Genomic DNA, 18,416 nt, shown 5'->3' on the forward strand with positions numbered 1-18,416 from the left:
TGTCCACAGTACCCCAAATTCGACCCGGCAAGGCCGATTTAAGCGCTAATCCACTTGTCAGGGGTAGAGTAAGGAAATCGATTTTAAGAGCCCTTTAAGTCGAAAAAAAAGAGCTTCATCGTGTGGACGGGTGCAGGTTTACATCGATTTAACGCTGCTAAATTCGACCTAAAGTCCTAGTGTAGACCAGGGCTGAGCGTGTCTGAACACTAGTCAATTACAGGAAGACAGTCTTCCCTTCAGCATGTCTAATCCATGCATCTAAGAGAGGGATGAGGAAAGTTTCCCAAGTCCTAGTTCAAAACCCATTAGAAAAGAAAGAGCTCAGAGAGATTTAGAAGACAAAACACCCTTTTTTGAGGCCTTACCCCAGCCTACAGGGTCTATGTGCGTTATCTCCTCTCTCTGAGAATTTCTGTCAAAGCACTAAGGAGTTGGAGCTAGTATAGCTATCTGCACCCTCAGCAGAGCTGGGAGAAAACAAGAGCAGGAATAAAGAACCAGAAAGCACTAACAATTTGTGGCTAGCTATTGGAGATGCTGCCTGTCAACCAAGGAGATTAGAGAACAACACATCTGGCCCAAATTAGTGGATCTGAAAAGCAATTTTTTAGTAATAGGATTTTAAAGCATTTTCTGGCACAGGTGCCTTTATTAGTGCCAGAGGAAAAGTAATTGAATAACACAGGAGTATAATGGAACAGTTTGCTGAGAGACAGACAAATTTAAATATAATCAAGCATTAACAAAACACTTGAGCACTTGGTCAATAAAAGATTACCTCACCCACCTTGTCTCTCGAAAAAAGAGAAAAACATTTAATACAAAGCAACTCTTAGCCAAGATATTTACCTTTCTGTAAAACAGTGCCATAGAGCCAGTTTTCTTTGGTTTGCTTCCTGCCGACTGATGTGCTTCCTGTGCTTGATTCATACGGGAATGGTTTGGAGATGCACCAGTTAAAGCTTGAGCAGTGAGAGGTACTTGTCCATGACTCTCCACTTTAGACTGCTGAGATAAATTCACTGAAACGGGAATCAAGGTAATCCCTCCAGTGTTGTTTGCAATACCTGAAGACATATATAGGAACATTATTTTGCAGCCAAGCTGCACAGTTGAATTGCAAATATAATCATAATTCACAGAAACAGTTAATGTTAAGATTGTTCTGCAGTGTTTGATGTCCAAGGAATCCTTGTTTCCCTGGCAGTGCATTCATAAAGGAACAACTTTATCATACTCTTGAAAACACTTAAAGGGAGGGACACTGTAAACGTGAAAGATCACACTTCCGTCTAAAAGCATTGTTGGTACAAAATTTATAAGAAACATTAAATAGTTCTATAACTGAAAGCTAGCAACATCTTGCTTATTTTTTTTCCAGTTTATTTTGTGCACAGTCAGTTTCACTGTTTCCCTGTTATCAGTTTCTCTATCAAGCGCCAAAGGGGACAGAAAGCACCCTTTTGAGAAAGAGAAAGCACTATATTTTAAAATCAATTTCAGAATAAACCCCAAGACCTACTGTTTAATTAGAAAGTGTAATCTATCAGAAACAAATATTCTGAAATTGACACATTTACAATAACCTAGAGCTGACGGTCCCTTTAAGAAAACAGTTACTTACTGCAGCTGTGGTTCTCCGAAACGTGATGCGGACATGTACTCTAGTTAGGTGTGTGCACTCCCAGTGCATTGAAGCCAGAGGTTTTTGCTAGCAGTACCTGTAGAGGGGCAGTGCTTGTGTCTTATGGCTCCTCCCTTGGCTATATGAGTGGCGCCACCGTCACACCACTCAATCCCTTCATAATGAAATCCCATGAGAGGCGACTCCAATGCAGAGGGGACAGAGGGTGGGTCATGGAATACATGTTCTCATCATACCTTGAAGAACCAGAGTTACGGTAAGTAACTGTTTCTTCTTCTTCGAGTAGATGCAGATGTGTATTCCAGTTAGGTGACTCATAAGCAGTACCACAATCTGTAGGCAGGGCTCAGAGTTTACTGGAATAGAGATCACAGGACCGTTCTTCTGAGGCCTGCATCTGCTCAGGAAGATGCGGTAATAGCATAATAGTCCATAATCGTACATGACCTTGTGGCCACTTTCCAAAAGTCCAGTGAGGACACGTCACTGAGGCATGCTATCGATGTCGCTTGCACCCTCGTGCAGTGAGCCTGTATCCACTGAGGAGGCATAGTCAAAGCTATCTCATACATAGTCTTGATACAGGATGTTATCCATCTAGAGATGGTCTGTGCAGAGACTGCTTGCCCCTTCATGCAGTCTGCATATGACACGAACATGCGAGATGAAGCACAAATGGCTTAGTCCTGTCCAGGTAAAAGGCTAGATATGACCTGACATCCAGGGTATGGAGACGCCGTTTCTCCAGGGAAGCGTGTGGCTTATGGAAAAACACGGGTAACTGCACTGCCTAATTCAGAAGAAACAGAGACCACCTTGGACAAAAACTTTAGGTGTGGTCGCAGCATCACCTCATCCTTGGAGAACTGAGTGTAAGGTGGCTCAGCCATAAGGGCCTGTAACTCACACCCTTCTTGCAGAAGTGAAAGCTATCAGGAACACAGTTTGCTGAGACAGGAGGGGCAGTGGACAAGACGCAAGGGGTTCAAATGGAGAGCCCATTAGAACAACCAGAACCATAGTTAGGTCCCAAAGAGGAACCAGTACTTGGATCCGAGGATGTAAGCGGAGAAGCCCTTTCAGAAATCTCATCACCATGGCATTGGAAAAAAAAATGCTGATACTGCTGCCAAATGTACTTAGCGAACGGAGGGCAAGGCCGGATTTCTGACGATATAACAGGTACTCACAGATGCCCTGGATGGAAGCCCCTGTCAGTTGGGTCCTGCAGGCCAAGGACCACATCAAGAACCTCTTCCCTTTAAGTATGCCATCCTAGTGGAGGACTTCCTACTGTTGAGCAGGACTTGTTGGACAGCCTCTGAGCATTGCTCTTTCTCTTCATTCAGTATAGCAGGATGCAGGGTGCAGCCATGGTGCTAAGTGAGCAGGTTGGGATGGAAAGGAAGCAGTATGGGAGGCTGAATTGACAGAGCAAGGAGATCTGAGAACCAGGACTGTCTCTGCCATGCAGGAGCAATGAGGACGCTTGGCCCAATCTGCCTTGAGTTTGTGGATGACATGAGGAATGATCGGAATAGGTGGAACGGCATACAAAAGAGTTGACTGCCAGCTGCAGTGGAAGGCGTCAGAGAGGGAGCCCAGGCTGAGGCCCCCTCAAGAACAGAATAGTCGACACTTTCTGTTTTCCCTCATCACAAACAGGTCAATCGCGAGGATATCCCCTGTTCCAATGACGACCTGGAGGACAGTCTCCTTCATGGACCACTTGTGGCTCAGGAAGAAAAGCCTGCTGAGATGGTCTGTGAGACTTCTATGCACCCCCTGCAAGTGGACTGCTACTGGAGTGATGTCTTCAATGCAAAATTGCCACAGGTTGATCGCCTCCAGGCAGAGTAACCTGGAATGTGCTTCCCCTTGTTTGTTCACACAGTACATCGCGGTGGTATTGTCAGTGAGCATGTGAACCATTGAGTGTCTGATGCAGTCCCAGAAGACAAGACATGCATTGTGGATGGCCCAAAGTTCCAACAAATTGACATGGAGTAAGGCTTCCTGTTCCAACCACTGGCACTGCACCCTCAATTAATCCAGATGTACTCCCCAACTCAGAAGGGAAGCGTCGGTAACCAATGACTTGGTCTGAGAGGGCCAAGTGAAAGGGACTCCTTGGCACACACTGTGTAGTGACTCCCAAGAGCACAAGAAATCTGGGACTGGTGGAGAAAGGCAAATCAATCTGTTCAGAGAACGCAAGGCAGGGTAGCAGACCATCCTTAGGTACATCTGAAGAGGGCGAAGGCACAGCTTACCCAACTGGATGAGTTGCATGTAAGCGGGCACATGACTCAACATGCTCAGACACACACAGACAGTCGTGGAAGGCCAAGATTATAGACTGAGGCAGAGCTGTTGAATTGCTTGGAAGCGGAAGGCCAGCAGGAACACCCTTTACCTCGTGGAAACTAACAGGGTCTAATTAACTCAATTTTTTTTTTTTTTTTTTGAGTGGGAACCGTGATTGTCTTCGTGGTGTTTAAAGTCAGTCACAGACGGTCAAGCAAATGCAATGTGGTGTTGACATGGGTGAGAACCTCCTCTCTGGGGCCACCCTTCAGCAACCAGTCATCGAGGTACAGGAGGATGTGGATTCCCTTCCTCCTGAGAGAAGCCATGACACCACAATGCATTTGGTGAAGACTCAGGGGGCAGAAGCGAGGCTGAATGGGTCAATAGTGTAATGAAAGTGGCAGTCTCCTACCACACAATGCAGAAATTTCCTCTGTATCAGTCGAATCGCCACATGAATGTAAGTTCCAGAGTAACAAATCAGCCATTCTGAGACCATGTGAAGAGTTTAGCTGAGAGTGAGCATGCAAAATCTCATGTATCTGCTGTGGAAGTAGGAAGAGGGGAAAAAGAGGATTTGAGTGCAGCCATCTTAGTTTGTTAGAGACAGAGCAACAGTCAGGCTAACACAGAACCATAATAACGAAAGATTTGTAGAGGCAGGACTGGTGAAGCGTATGGGAAACTGCAAGCAAAGCTGTTTTTAACTTTGCCTTGAGATAACAATGGAATGTAATTGTTAGCAGGAAATGTTGAAAACAAATAAGATATCAGAAAGAAAAATGTATAAACAAGGCACAGCTTTATATAATGAAAAGGTATAAATACTGCTTTATATTGTTTTGTATTTTGAAGATTTGCATAAGGACAGACACTCTGTCCAATTGCTGTCTTCCCTGCAATTGCATGAATAAAATTGTCTCTGACTTGTTGCAAACAACCTAAGAGTGAAGACTGAGTTTTCTTCCACACTGATTCACTTGTTGAGGCCGTGAAAGTTGAGAATGGATCTCATTCATCCTTGGATTTCGGTATCAGGAAGTACTGAAAGTAAACGCTGTGGCCCTGGTGCTCCAGGGGAACTTCCTCCACCACTCCCAATGTCAACAGAAAGCTGATCTGCTTGATGAGCAGAGTCTTGTGAGAGGGGTCCCTGAAGATGGATTTGGGGGTGGGGTGCATAGTCTGATCTGACAGCGTCTAGGACCCAGCTGTTGGGAGACAACTGAGTCCCAAGCACTGCAGAAGCAGGGCAACCAGTCCCTAAAGAGACAAAGAGGGTGGAGTATTGACTGAATCAGTGCTCTGGACTAAGGAGTTAAAATGGGTGATTAGCTAGCACTGAGGGAAGGCGTGTGGACTGTCCAAAGCCAGAGCCTGACCGATTCCTCTTGTGGGATCTATCCCTCTTTCTATGGTAATCCTGCTGTTTCAGGGGGAAAGGCTGTGTGAAGAAATGCTGTGGGCGATATTGTTGCTGCTGCTGTGCCCGATAGTGGCATCTTTGTGCAGATGGCATGCACCCTCCCAAGGACCTCAAGGTAGCCCCAAAATCCTTAAAGGAATGCAAAGTGTCATCAGTCTTGTCCAAGAACCAGAGCTGGTGCTCAGAATAAGCAGTTTAAGCAATTGCTTAGGGCCTCAACCAGCTCAAGGGGGCCTCCTAGTAATTATTGGCATGTGTTGTGTGCCACCAATAAGCATTCTTCAAAAAATGCCGGAAACTCCTCATGCAAGGCCTTGGGCAACTGGTTCTTGAATCCAGACACGGCTGACCAATTGAGGAAATCATACTTGGACAGCAAAGCTTGATTTGCGATCCTCATCTGTAGGAATGATGAGATATAGATCTTTCTGCCCAGAATATCCAATCGCTTGGAGTCTCTGTCCTTGGGGGCAGACTTCAACCTACCCTGGCCCTGTCATTTACTGCCATTATGGTCAGGGAATTTGGGGCCAGGTGTGAACAGAACCCCTCAAATCCCTGCCTGGGAACAAAGTAGTGCTTTTCCACGTGCTTAGCCCCTAGTGGTATCAAGACCAACGTACTCCACAGGGCTCTCACCGGCACGAGGTGCATATCATTGATCAGGAGAGCCACTCTCCCAGGGATGGCAGGATGTAAAATGCCCACCAGTTTGTATATGTTCTCTTGGAGAAACTCCGCCTGGACGCCCAGGGATGCAGCTACCTGGTATAAAAGGTCCTGATACATCTTAAAGACCTCCAGAATAGAAGGAGAAGACGAACAAGGCAGCATGGCATCATCTTGAGATAAGGATGAGGGTCTTGGCTAAGACACAACTGGCTCTTGCTCCCGGGAAGACATACCCAGGAGGGAGGCTCCGCAGGAAGATCACTGATGCCTGAGCTTGCAGCTGATCTGCAGTCATTTAAAAAGGGACAGAGAAAAAGACAGAGAATATCTTATTGCCCTCATGTAAATCCATGGTACGTCTACGTCTTGAATACTGCGTACAGATGTGGTCCCCTCATCTCAAAAATGATATACTGGCATTAGAAAAGGTTCAGAAAAGGGCAACTAAAATGATTAGGGGTTTGAAACAGGTCCCATATGAGGAGAGATTAAAGAGGCTAGGACTTTTCAGCTTGGAAAAGAGGAGACTAAGGGGGGAGATGATAGAGGTATATAAAATCATGAGTGGTGTGGAGAAAGTGAATAAGGAAAAGTTATTTACTTGTTCCCGTAATATAAGAACTAGGGGCCACCAAATGAAATTAATGGGCAGCAGATTTAAAACAAATAAAAGGAAGTTATTTTTCACACAGTGCACAGTCAACCTGTGGAACTCCTTGCCTGAGGAGGTTGTGAAGGCTAGGACTATAACAGGGTTTAAAAGAGAACTGGATACATTCATGGAGGTTAAGTCCATTAATGGCTATTAGCCAGGATGGGTAAGGAATGATGTCCCTAGCCTCTGTTTGTCAGAGGGTGGAGAGGGATGGCAGGAGAGAGATCACTTGATCATTACCTGTTAGGTTCACTCCCTCTGGGGCACCTGGCATTGGCCACTGTCGGTAGACAGGACACTGTTCGTATGTTCTTATGTCCTAGCTGCAAGACCAATGCTTAGAGAAATGTTCTCACTTTCTGCCAGAGTGTTTCTAGCCCTGGAAGAACATAGGGCCAAGTCTACCCCTAAATATTAGGTGGACATAGCGACATGGCTCCCAGGCATGAAAAATTCACACCCGAAACATGCAGTTAAGCCAGCCTAAACCCTGGTATAGACACCACTAGATCAAGAGAAGAATTCTTCCATCAACCTAGCTAACATCTCTCAAGGTGGTGGATTAACTACAGCAACAGAGAAATCCCTTCTGTGGCTTCAGCAAACATCTGTGCTACGGCACTACAGTGGCTCTACTGCGGAGCTGTAGCTCTGCCACTGTAGTGTAGACAAGACCTATGTTATAGGCCCCTAAAATCACATCTTGCTCAGCACATCTGGTCTCTCCTCCATTTAATTCCTAAGTGGTTTTAGAAGCAGGTATCCCACAAACTACTAAAGTTAAAAAGAATGGCTTTATGCCTCTTGAAAGCTTGAATTCCTAGATTTCAAGTGGTTATAAAGCATTTGTTTCTAGCCCTATGGAACTCTAAAAGTGAACTTGAAAAGCTAGTTCAGACTAGGTGAACACACTTGCGAGTCCCAAAATAAAGTGCATTTGGGCATCTGATTGTGCACAGGTCACCCCATTTACTCACTAAAATTCCTACTCAAGGCTAACCATTTGCCAAGTCTGACATTGCAATTGCCAAGACTTACTGTCAGTATCTTCAGCATGTATAGTAATGATGCATCTTGTTTACGGGATTGTAGTCCAGCTCAGCTCAACTAACACCTCTGGTTTCATCATTTTATGAATGGGACCGATAACAGGATTTGTTTAAAATACATCTTTGTCAGTCCAATCATCTCCTTCTCGGAGAGCTTTTCCATGCTTCAGTCAGGTGGAGAAGTTTCTAAGGGTCACCCTTGGAAAATCATGGGCCCTTTGTATTTCCAAAACACAGATTTCCAGCTCAGCCACGGGACCAACTTGACAGTCTAGTGCAGGGGTTCTCAAACTGGGGGTTGTGACCCCTCAGGGGGTCGTGAGGTTATTACACGGGGGGTCGCGAGCTGTCAGCCTCCATCCTAAACCCCGCTTTGCCTCCGGCATTTATAATGGTGTTAAATATATTTAAAAGTGTTTTTAATTTATAAGAGGGGGTCACACTCAGAGTCTTGCTATGTGAAAGGGGTCACCAGTACAAAAGTTTGAGAACCACTGGTCTAGTGCAACTTAGCTGCACTACTGTCCACGACCATCTGACAGACAATGACACCATGATGCCCCATGCATTGTCCTCGCACGTTACTGTGGTATACAGAGCTAGAGAAACATGAAGCAGCAAGGGAGAAGCCTGGAGGACTAACAGAAGATTCACCCCCAAATCCAATTGCTTGGTCAAGAATTATGGCATTTTTATGCTGATACTATTATTGAGGTGATGAAAGTTGTCTTCTCAGCCTTAACTTCTGCAAAATCCAAATCAGAGGAAGCATTCTGAATTCTGGGCAATCTGATTAACCCAGATTGTCTCAGCAATGTAAAATCAAGTGTTTCTCACATGTATAGTAGTCAACGTACACATCAGATAATATAAACTGGAATTCAGTCAGAGCTGACCACTTCAGTAGGAACAGTACAAGAGTGGGAGATAAAATATGCCACCTGTCCTGGTTTCAGAGTAACAGCCATGTTAGTCTGTATTCGCAAAAAGAAAAGGAGTACTTGTGGCACCTTAGAGACTAACCAATTTATTTGAGCATAAGCTTTCGTGAGCTACAGCTCACTTCATCGGATGCATACTGTGGAAAGTTTAGAAGATCTTATTATATACACACAAAGCATGAAAAAATACCTCCTCCCACCCCACTCTCCTGCTGGTAATAGCTTATCTAAAGTGATCACTCTCCTTACAATGTGTATGATAATCAAGGTGGGCCATTTCCAACACAAATCCAGGTTTTCTCACCCTCCCCCCCCAACACACACACACACACAAACTCACTCTCCTGCTGGTAATAGCTTATCCAAAGTGACCACTCTCCTTACATTGTGTATGATAATCAAGGTGGGCCATTTCCAGCACAAATCCAGGGTTTAACAAGAACGTCTGGGGGCGGGGGGGATGTGGTTGCTGGTGATTATACCACACAACAGAACCACTAACCCAGGAAACTATCCTTGCAACAAAGCCCGTTGCCAACTGTGTCCACATATCTATTCAGGGGACACCATCACAGGGCCTAATAACATCAGCCACACTATCAGAGGCTCGTTCACCTGCACATCCACCAATGTGATATATGCCATCATGTGCCAGCAATGCCCCTCTGCCATGTACATTGGTCAAGCTGGACAGTCTCTACGTAAAAGAATAAATGGACACAAATCAGATGTCAAGAATTATAACATTCATAAACCAGTCGGAGAACACTTCAATCACTCTGGTCACGCGATTACAGACATGAAAGTCGCTATTTTACAACAAAAAAACTTCAAATCCAGACTCCAGCGAGAAACTGCTGAATTGGAATTCATTTGCAAATTGGATACAATTAACTTAGGCTTGAATAGAGACTGGGAGTGGCTTAGTCATTATGCAAGGTAGCTTATTTCCCCTTGTTTTTTCCTCCCTCCCCCAGACGTTCTTGTTAAACCCTGGATTTGTGCTGGAAATGGCCCATCTTGATTATCATACACAATGTAAGGAGAGTGGTCACTTTAGATAAGCTACTACCAGCAGGAGAGTAGGGTGGGAGGAGGTATTTTTTCATGCTTTGTGTGTATATAATAAGATCTTCTAAACTTTCCACAGCATGCATCCGATGAAGTGAGCTGTAGCTCACGAAAGCTTATGCTCAAATAAATTGGTTAGTCTTTAAGGTGCCACAAGTACTCCTTCACCTGTACTGGGTGGCTCTCAGATGGTTTCTCTTGCTGAGGTTTTGGTTGTAACCCCAAGCAAATCACATCATGTATGGAAAGGGCCCTGTGTCCTTCATGGATGATGAAAGCAATGGAAAAGACAACAGGCCCATTATTGTCAAAGATTCCTAATGCCTCCATTAGGGATAGCAACATACCAATAACATTTAAATAAAGAGTGCTTAGGACCTTGCTCAAGACACCATATTTGATTAACACACAGTTTTGTCTTGCCTTGAATCTCCCCTTTTAAGAGAAGGTAATTGAAAAGATAGTGATGAGCTACCTCCAGTACTGATTATACAGATTTTGATGCCTAACTTCTGGGTTCAGGCTTGTTTATGGAAACATCTCTATTGATATGGATGATCTTCTAGTGATGATGTAAAAGGTAAAGTTCCCAAGCTGATTTTAATAGATTTATCAGCAGCTCTGGATAACATTGTGACTCTAAGGTCTGACTGACTTGCCTGCAAAATATTGCAGGAGTGGACTGAGGAATCTTTCAGTGGGTTTACTTCTTCTCAGAAACTTCTAAAAAGGGTAGTGCTCGGCAATCTCTTCTTCCCTTGGCCCTGCAAATGCCGGGTTCCATAGCATACCATTTTGTAATCCCTTCTGTCTGACATTCCTATTAAGCCACTTGGAAAGATCAAGACTTTGGACTACTGGGTCATCAGTATAACAATACTCAGGTCTTTGCCACCATCTCAAACACTATGACGTCTATAGTCTCTTTACTCTGCCAGCATACAATATAGAGAGATGGATGAAGATTCAAGCTGGGAAAACCTGCAGTTTTGTTTCCTGGTAAGGGGAAGGAGATGGGGGATTAAGCCAATGGTATGTCTGCATCAGCTAATAAGGGTGTAATATCTGACTTTCACCAAAATGGTTCACATCCTCAGGGTCTCATTGGATTTATCGCTGCTCTTTGACTTAACCTGCATTGGTGACCCATAGTGTGGGTGAGTTTGCCATTGATCATGGACCATTCTTCTTCGATCTGGATCTCACACAGTCATCCACACCTTTGTTACTACCAACTGGGACAAATGTGTTTTAGGACCAATTCCTCCAGCTACTTGAGAACCCTTCTGCCTTCCTCCTAACTGCTTCAGGATGCCTCAAACACAGGACCTGAGGTCAAGACTCTACACTGGCTTCCTGTTTTCTTCTGGCTGTAATTCAAAGATGTTGGTAATCATATTCAAAGCCTAAATGGTGTGGAGCCAAGGTATCGAGAGAATACCTCCCACCCTATACACCTGCACAGCAATTAATATCTATTAAGATCGGCTGGGAGACTGCTGAAGTTGAACACTCAGGGCATGACACTATACAATGCAGTTGTAGGGTGCTGCAAGTACAAGCATAGGTAATAAAGCAGTACAGGGAGTGCAGTGGAACGTACTCCTGAATGAGTGAGATAGACATTATGACTGCCAAGTCACTTCTGTCTAGGAGTCTTTAGAAAAGAAGGCAAAGGTAAGTGTCTCAGTTGTATTCCATGGATTGTTGTGTACTGCACTATAAATATCAAGAACATGGTTTCCCATGTTTGGCAGCATGGCTCTCAGTCAAAGGTACTACCCTTAGAATTTGCTCCTCTTGGTATCACGAACATATAACGGTTTCTGAATGAATTTAATTTAGAGAGCACTTGACTGACTATTATCTTAGTTTCTGTGGATGGCATATCTAATTTTATTTTGCTCCTTTAAAGGTCGCCCATGGCAATAGACCTTACAGAAATTTGTAAATATTAAACTTTAATATGCTTCTTTTTATATTAGAAATATTGGAAATTAGAGAGAGCTCCATTAAATCATCTAGTCCATTCCTCATGGGCCAGAGCAGGATATGGGGAGCTGCCATACAGCCAACTTCAATCTGTCAGAGTCAAGTACTGTGAATCTTTCATGTATCAATTTGTTTCTAAAATCTATATCCCCTTATCCTTAAGTAAAATCATGATATTCTGAGTAAACAGATAGGAAAACAGATAAGGACACAGCTGTACCTGAGGACCTAAGCATATTAAATCCCCAAGAATTACTTGTGTCATACATCTTCATAAGGCTTCATCTGTGACGAAGCAAAATTGACAAAGCAACTACTTCACAAACCCTGCCCCAGCCTGCAGTAGATGCATTACCAGGATAACCTGTAAGCAACAAGTCTTTGTCTAGACACTAGCCCACGCAATAATAAGCACTCAGGATGGCAAAGTATATTTTCTCTTAATTTTTCTTTTCAAAACAATTTTCTTTAGATGTTACTTGTTTAAAATGCAAAGCCCTCCAAACTGAAGCTACATTGTGTTTGATAGTACAACCAAACCCCAGAAAATGGACATAATAAAACATTCAGCACCATTATAAAGTGCAGTGAAGTAAAATGAATGGATATCTTACCATGCAGTGGGATTGTAACTTTCTGTCCCATTGTCCCTGTTACAGTAGCTGTTGCCATGGTCAAAATTGTCTGTCCCGTTGAGAGAGAGACGTTTTCAGCGTCAACGCTTGAAGCTGGGGCAATTTTCAATTTAGTTCCTTCAGATAGAACCTTTTCTACCTGCATGTCTTTTGGGCTGTCATCGCCAAAGAGCCTTCTCTTAGCACTTCCAGCTGTAGGAGAACTGTAGCGCTCATGAACAGAGATCGGAGACAATGGCTGCATGTCTAATATGCAAGAAAGGAAAAAACATCACTACAATATGCAGCAGTTTAACAGAAATACAATTTCCAAACTGAGAGAACTGCTAGTCCCCAAGCTACAAAACAGAAGTCAGAATCACAAGAAACCTTCCACAGACAGAACAGTAGCACCATAATACACAGATCAAAGTCCTCTAGCCCTTCAATTGCTTCCCCTTATTCTCTACTATTCCCAAACAATTTCATTTGATTGACAATATACTTGGATTCTTAGTCGCTGGAAAGCGATGGAAACCTCATCCTCCTCCAGTCGCATCTTCCCTGTGCTCTAGCTGCTCGGACATCTTGTGTCTCTGTCTCTTCCTCTTTAATTCCCTCGCTACTATCCAGCTTGAATCCTCCCTCCCTCCCTTTGCTCATTCCCTTAACTCTACTGCTCACAAACTCTGCTCACTTTTGCTGCTGCCCAATAGCATGAGTGGAAGCAGTTAAACTGATCAGTACAATATCAGTTTCACTCTTTTCCTCCATGGAACCCTTCAGAAGCTCAAGATAACCGCCTGCTGCTTAAGATACTACATGGTGTGTGTCCCTCTCCATCCCACAAAGCAGAAGAGCTTCTGGGTAAACAGCAAAGTGAAACTGGCTAAAAACTTGGAAGTTTCACTCTGCCTCTAGCTCTCATCCACTCCCCGTGGACATTTCCTTGTCAGCAAAGGCAGGTGCATGTTTTCAAGCTCTGCTCTTCTCCCCTTCAGTATGCTTCTTTACTTTCTGTACATTTTTTTGAATGGTAACAACAGGTCATACAGTTCAGTGGACAGAAATGTTTGCCTTTTTGTGAAAAAATAGCAAGTCCAAGTTGTTGGTTGTGGGTTTTTTTGTTTTGCTTTGTTTGTTAAAAATAAGTGTCCATTTAAGAACTAATGAGATAGAGGATAGTATTTTTTAAAAAAGAAATTGACCAGTCAAATCTGAGAACGGAGGCATAAAGATAGAAAATATAGGACAGAACCAAACTGCATAGTGAACTACTGAATAGATTAGAACAGCAGGAGAAGCAGAGCTACCAGCTCTCAAGGATTACAGCTACACCATCTGAATCACTATAGACAACCCTAGAAAAGGCACAAAGGCAAATATTACTCTATTCAGGTTAGGCAATGTGGACATAAACACTGGTGTGTCACTCACTGCAATACAACTGATGGAAGAACAAGCAATTGAGTGTTATGGAGACAAAGCCATAGAGTTAGGGAGAAGATTTCCAAACAGAAAGTTTGAAAAGCCAAATGATTAAGATTCTAAGCAAACACAATTCAAAGAAACCCAGGATTTCTCTATGTATTACTATGAATGGTTTGAAATACTATATACTACAAACACATCAGAAGCTCTCTACTCACCCCGTCGTAAACTCCCACCAAGATCTGTGCGAACCTCTTTCAACCGGGGGTGCACAATAGGAGATACTGGCATCAGAGGGAGGTGCCCTAGCCCACTTCCTCCATTACCGGCTTCAAAATTACTTGGGTATATTACCTGGGATATAAGAGATGCCAGTTTAAGAATAAATAATCTTCGCCTCTTCGTACCATCTACCATTATTAAAAAGGGTGTCAGAGAACACTGTGTCTTCGTTTTATAATTATTTCACTACTGGATAAATTGTTGCATTTGATTAATATCCTACACAAAATATCAGCCCTGGAAAAGGAGTACATTTGCATTTTCTGGTAATTTATTTTCCCTTCAACATACTTCTTCACAGGTTGGGACCTTGTTTTCTGAGGCTTGTAGAGCTTTCCATAGGGCAGAGTCACTGGTCCAGGCTAGACTCTCCAGAATCTGTTCTTCAATGTTGTTGAGGTGCTTTACCATGTCTCTGGAGAGTCCTTCCTCAGACCGAATCAATACTTCAATCACCTAAAGGGAAGCAAAGCAGTTTAATCAGCCATACTAAAAGCAAAACCACCTCACCCATCCTTAATCACACTCTGACAGAATGCTAGTCATAGCACCCTGGTCACTGACATTGCTGCAGCTCAGAAAAGGTTGCCGGCACAACTGGGAATAATTAGCTATTTTCTGTTGGTGGATTATGAGTACCGGGGTTGTAATTACTAGACTACTGATACAATTGGGAGAATATAAATGGAAGGAACAGGAAGCAGGAGGGGAAGCTCAGAAGGTGACCAGTACAAAGGAGAGAAGCAGTGTGGAAAGCTCCTGCTGCAATATGCCTGTGTCATGTTCTGTTTAAGAAAGAACTGTGGAATAAAAGATACATGTGATGAAAGGAAAATGACCTGGGTGTGTTTACGACTGTGAGACTATGGGATCAGGCTAGAAAGCATGGTACACTCATCAACTGACCATTCATTTCAGGTCCAGTTCAACCCTCCCTCCTTGTTTTTAAAAGCTCCAGCTTCTATTACATACCTTGCATGTTTCTGCTCCTCTTCCTGATACCTCTGCTCATCCCACACACTCCCCTCACCCCAAAACATACCATCTTGCCATAGCTGGTACAAAAGCATTCTATGCTGGAATCCTGTGGTCTGGAATAGCTTCCCTACATCAATTCTCCATCTGATTCCAAGTCCCAGAGGGCCTGTGTTATACAGGAGTTCAGACTAGATGATCATAATGGTCCCTTCTGGCCTTAGAATCTATGAAGACATTTCCTCCTTTCAGAGTAGCAGCCGTGTTAGTCTGTATTCACAAAAAGAAAAGGAGTACTTGTGGCACCTTGAGACTAACAAATTTATTTGAGCATAAGCTTTCGTGAGCTCACGAAAGCTTATGCTCAAATAAATTTGTTAGTCTCAAGGTGCCACAAGTACTCCTTTTCTATTTCCTCCTTTGTTATATATTTGTTTCTTTCTCCCTCTCCTTCATCTTCACTGAGCAAAAATGTAGTTTAGTTTAGAATTTTAAGACCCAGTATAAAAGGCTTCATGTGAAATGGTGATTTTATATATATGTATACACACACCCCATCATTTCCAGTTTACAATTAGATTTAAATTTAGTTTTTAATAGATGCTCTACCACTTTATAACTAGGTGATGTTCACAAATACCATTACCCATCAATCTAAACCTTCATTTGAAAAAAGGTTAAAGCCCTTATGGTTGTGAAGTTAGCTTTACAAAGAACAATCTGACTCGACAGATATTAAGTGACATCACTTAATGCACTGACACAGTACAGTGAGGAGTGTGGTTTAAGAGCCTATATCAAATAGAAAATGTGATTCAAGTATAAACCAATGCTGTGTAAGAGAAAGTTACTCACCTTGTGCAGTAATATAGGTTCTTCAAGATGTGTCCCCCTGCGGGTGCTCCACTTCAAGCATTTTTGCGCCCGTGCTCATAATCAGAGATTTTTTATAGCAGTGCCCAGTTGGGTTGCACATGTGCAGTCCCCATCTCGCGCTGTTTGAGGCGGGTAACTGGTGCTGGCTCTATTCGTTCTCTACTGCAGAGACTAAGTAATAAACTCCAAAGTAGAGGGGAGGAGAGAAGGTAATGGAGCACCCACAGGGGACACATCTTGAAGAACTTCCGTTACTGCACAAGGTGAATAACTCTCTTCTTCTTCTTCGAGTGCTGTCCCTGTGGGTGCTCCACTTTAGGTGACTTCAGAGCAGTGCCCTCCAGTGGAAGGATGGGCTTTGGAGTTGAAATTGTGAGAGCAGACAGTACAGTGAGTCCAAAAGAGGCATCGGACGTTGTCAGTTGTCTTAATGCGTAGTGATGCGTAAAGGTATGGACTGAGGCCCAGGTTGCAGCCCTACAGATGTCTGTGACAGCCACCACCGCGAGGGACCCGGGAGGAGGATGAGAGAACAGAAACTCTCAGCCTTTGGCAGGCACCAAGTACTTCCTTTCTGTTCTCTTTGCTGTGGGTGGAACAGAGGCAGCAGTCTGCCAAATGGCCTTAATCGGTCCCAAAATGGCATTGTGGAGGGGCAGGACCACCTTAGCAGGGGCTGTGGCTGACAGAATGTCCAGGAACCCATCTGAAGTTTCCTTGATGACCTCTGCCTGCAATCTAGATGTCACCCTCTTTAACAAATCTTGGTAGGCCCTTAAGTTGTCCTGTGGCAGGGAAGACCCCTTGAGCATGAGCACGAGCACATCCTCTGGAGACAATGAGGAAGACGTGTGCGCTGCCATAGCATCCCTTGCCGCCTTTTCCCTAGGTCCACTGACTTGGGTACCGGTATCAGTTCTGGTCTCGGTACAAGGGAGCATCCCCGCTTTGGCATCGGCAATGGTGCTGGGATCTGCTCCGGCGCTAGTCCCGGAGGTTGGCTCTGGGGTACCTCAGTGTGCCCCTTATGCTGCTACAGTCTCTGAGCGCACTGAGTAGGAGCAGCGTGAGCCCGTCCCTTGGCCTGGTGGAAGCCTCCACGGGTTCCAAAAAGGCCATTGCAGAGCACTTGACCCCACGGGCCCATAGGCCAGGTCCCTTGGGTCATTCCTGCTCCTGGTGCTCCCAGTGGCAGCATTGCCTATGGGGACTGGCATGGAGCTTCCCTTCAGTGCAGACATCTTGATTAATTGGATCCGGAGTTGGAGCTCGACGAAGACACCAAGGAGGAGGACCTAGGTGACCACAGTGGGGCCAATCCTCCTGGTGTCTGCAGTCAGTGCCATGGAGACATTTCTGGTGAGGCAATGAAGGGGAGCTTCCCCATGGAGGCTGGTCTTGACACTGGCTTAAAGGCGGTCAATGCCTCAGTGCCGCTGGTGCCGCCTTCTGTCTCCTATCCGGACTTGGCACTGACAGAGTCATTAGCTCCGAAGCAGCAGCGTAGGCTTCCAGGGTCGAAGGCACCGCAAACTGGTCCTCCAGGTGCTGACCTGTCAGTTGGTCAAGTGCTACTGGGGTCTGTGGTGCTGGCAGTGGTTGTTGTTGCGGTGCCAGGGAGGGAGAGCAGCCCGGCACAGGTCTCGCTCTATCCCGCTGTGCTCGCTTATCTGCCTTCGGTGCTGACGAGCGTGTCTTCTCCTTTAGGCCCCAGTGCTTCTTCGGCACTGGTGAGGAGGACCAGTGCCAAGAGCCCCTAGCGGTGCACTTTGTACTGATGCTGAAGTACTCAGCGCGGAGTCTGACCTCAGCTCCGAGGCGGGTCTCAGCGCCATCTCCATAAGTAGGACTTTCAGCCTTGCTGCTCTGTCTCTCTGCGTGCGGGGTTTAAATTCCCAGATGTTACATCGCTCTTTTCTAAGACCCTCTCCCAAACACTTCAGACAACTCAAGTGAGGGTCACTAGTAGGCACAGGCTAGGTTTAAACCCGGCTCCCAAGGCATGTCCCAGTACCAGGGGAGGGACGGACCAACTCTCCGAGTATGAAGAGGAGTCGAAGTCCTAACCTATAACTAACTAACCTACTGGAACTACTAACACTATGAAACTAACTATTTACAATGCAAGAACAGTGGAAACCACTAAAAGCACTTTGCTCAAGGCAAAGGAGGAAGTTCCGACAGCTGGATGCGCGGTAAGAAGGAACAGAGGAGTGTGGACTTGGCAGGAGCCCCATATACTGGTGCTATGAGTGCACAATACCCGGGGGTGCCAACGCCGAGCCTATGAATACTACAAGGGGAAAGTCTCCGACAGCTGTGCTTGGGGCATTCGCACACCTAAATCAGAACGGACATGTGCAATCACTCGAAGAACTGCGAGCAACAGCAGAGGCACACACACTGTGGCTATTGCCTGAGGAAAGGGACTCTAAAATGAAGGCTAGGGGAATGTTTCCACTACTCTACTCTTG

The 18,416-nt window shown here is 44.8% G+C and overlaps 1 protein-coding gene across 7 annotated transcripts in view; it reads right to left on the reverse strand.

Moving 5' to 3' along the window:
* Nucleotides 1-18,416, reverse strand: part of RBL1 (RB transcriptional corepressor like 1) — an 81,962-nt gene that overhangs the window by 23,296 nt on the left and 40,250 nt on the right. For all 7 annotated transcript variants that reach the window (XM_048820472.2, XM_048820473.2, XM_048820475.2 and 4 more), the window contains 4 exons: nucleotides 14,383-14,547; nucleotides 14,028-14,163; nucleotides 12,379-12,645; nucleotides 853-1,070 (listed from right to left, as the gene is read on the reverse strand). In XM_048820472.2, coding sequence (XP_048676429.2) covers nucleotides 853-1,070; nucleotides 12,379-12,645; nucleotides 14,028-14,163; nucleotides 14,383-14,547 — 786 coding nt within the window. The remainder of the gene's footprint in view (nucleotides 1-852; nucleotides 1,071-12,378; nucleotides 12,646-14,027; nucleotides 14,164-14,382; nucleotides 14,548-18,416) is intronic.

Source organism: Caretta caretta, chromosome 13, assembly GCF_965140235.1.
Source record: "Caretta caretta isolate rCarCar2 chromosome 13, rCarCar1.hap1, whole genome shotgun sequence".
Taxonomy (NCBI): Eukaryota; Metazoa; Chordata; order Testudines; family Cheloniidae; genus Caretta; species Caretta caretta.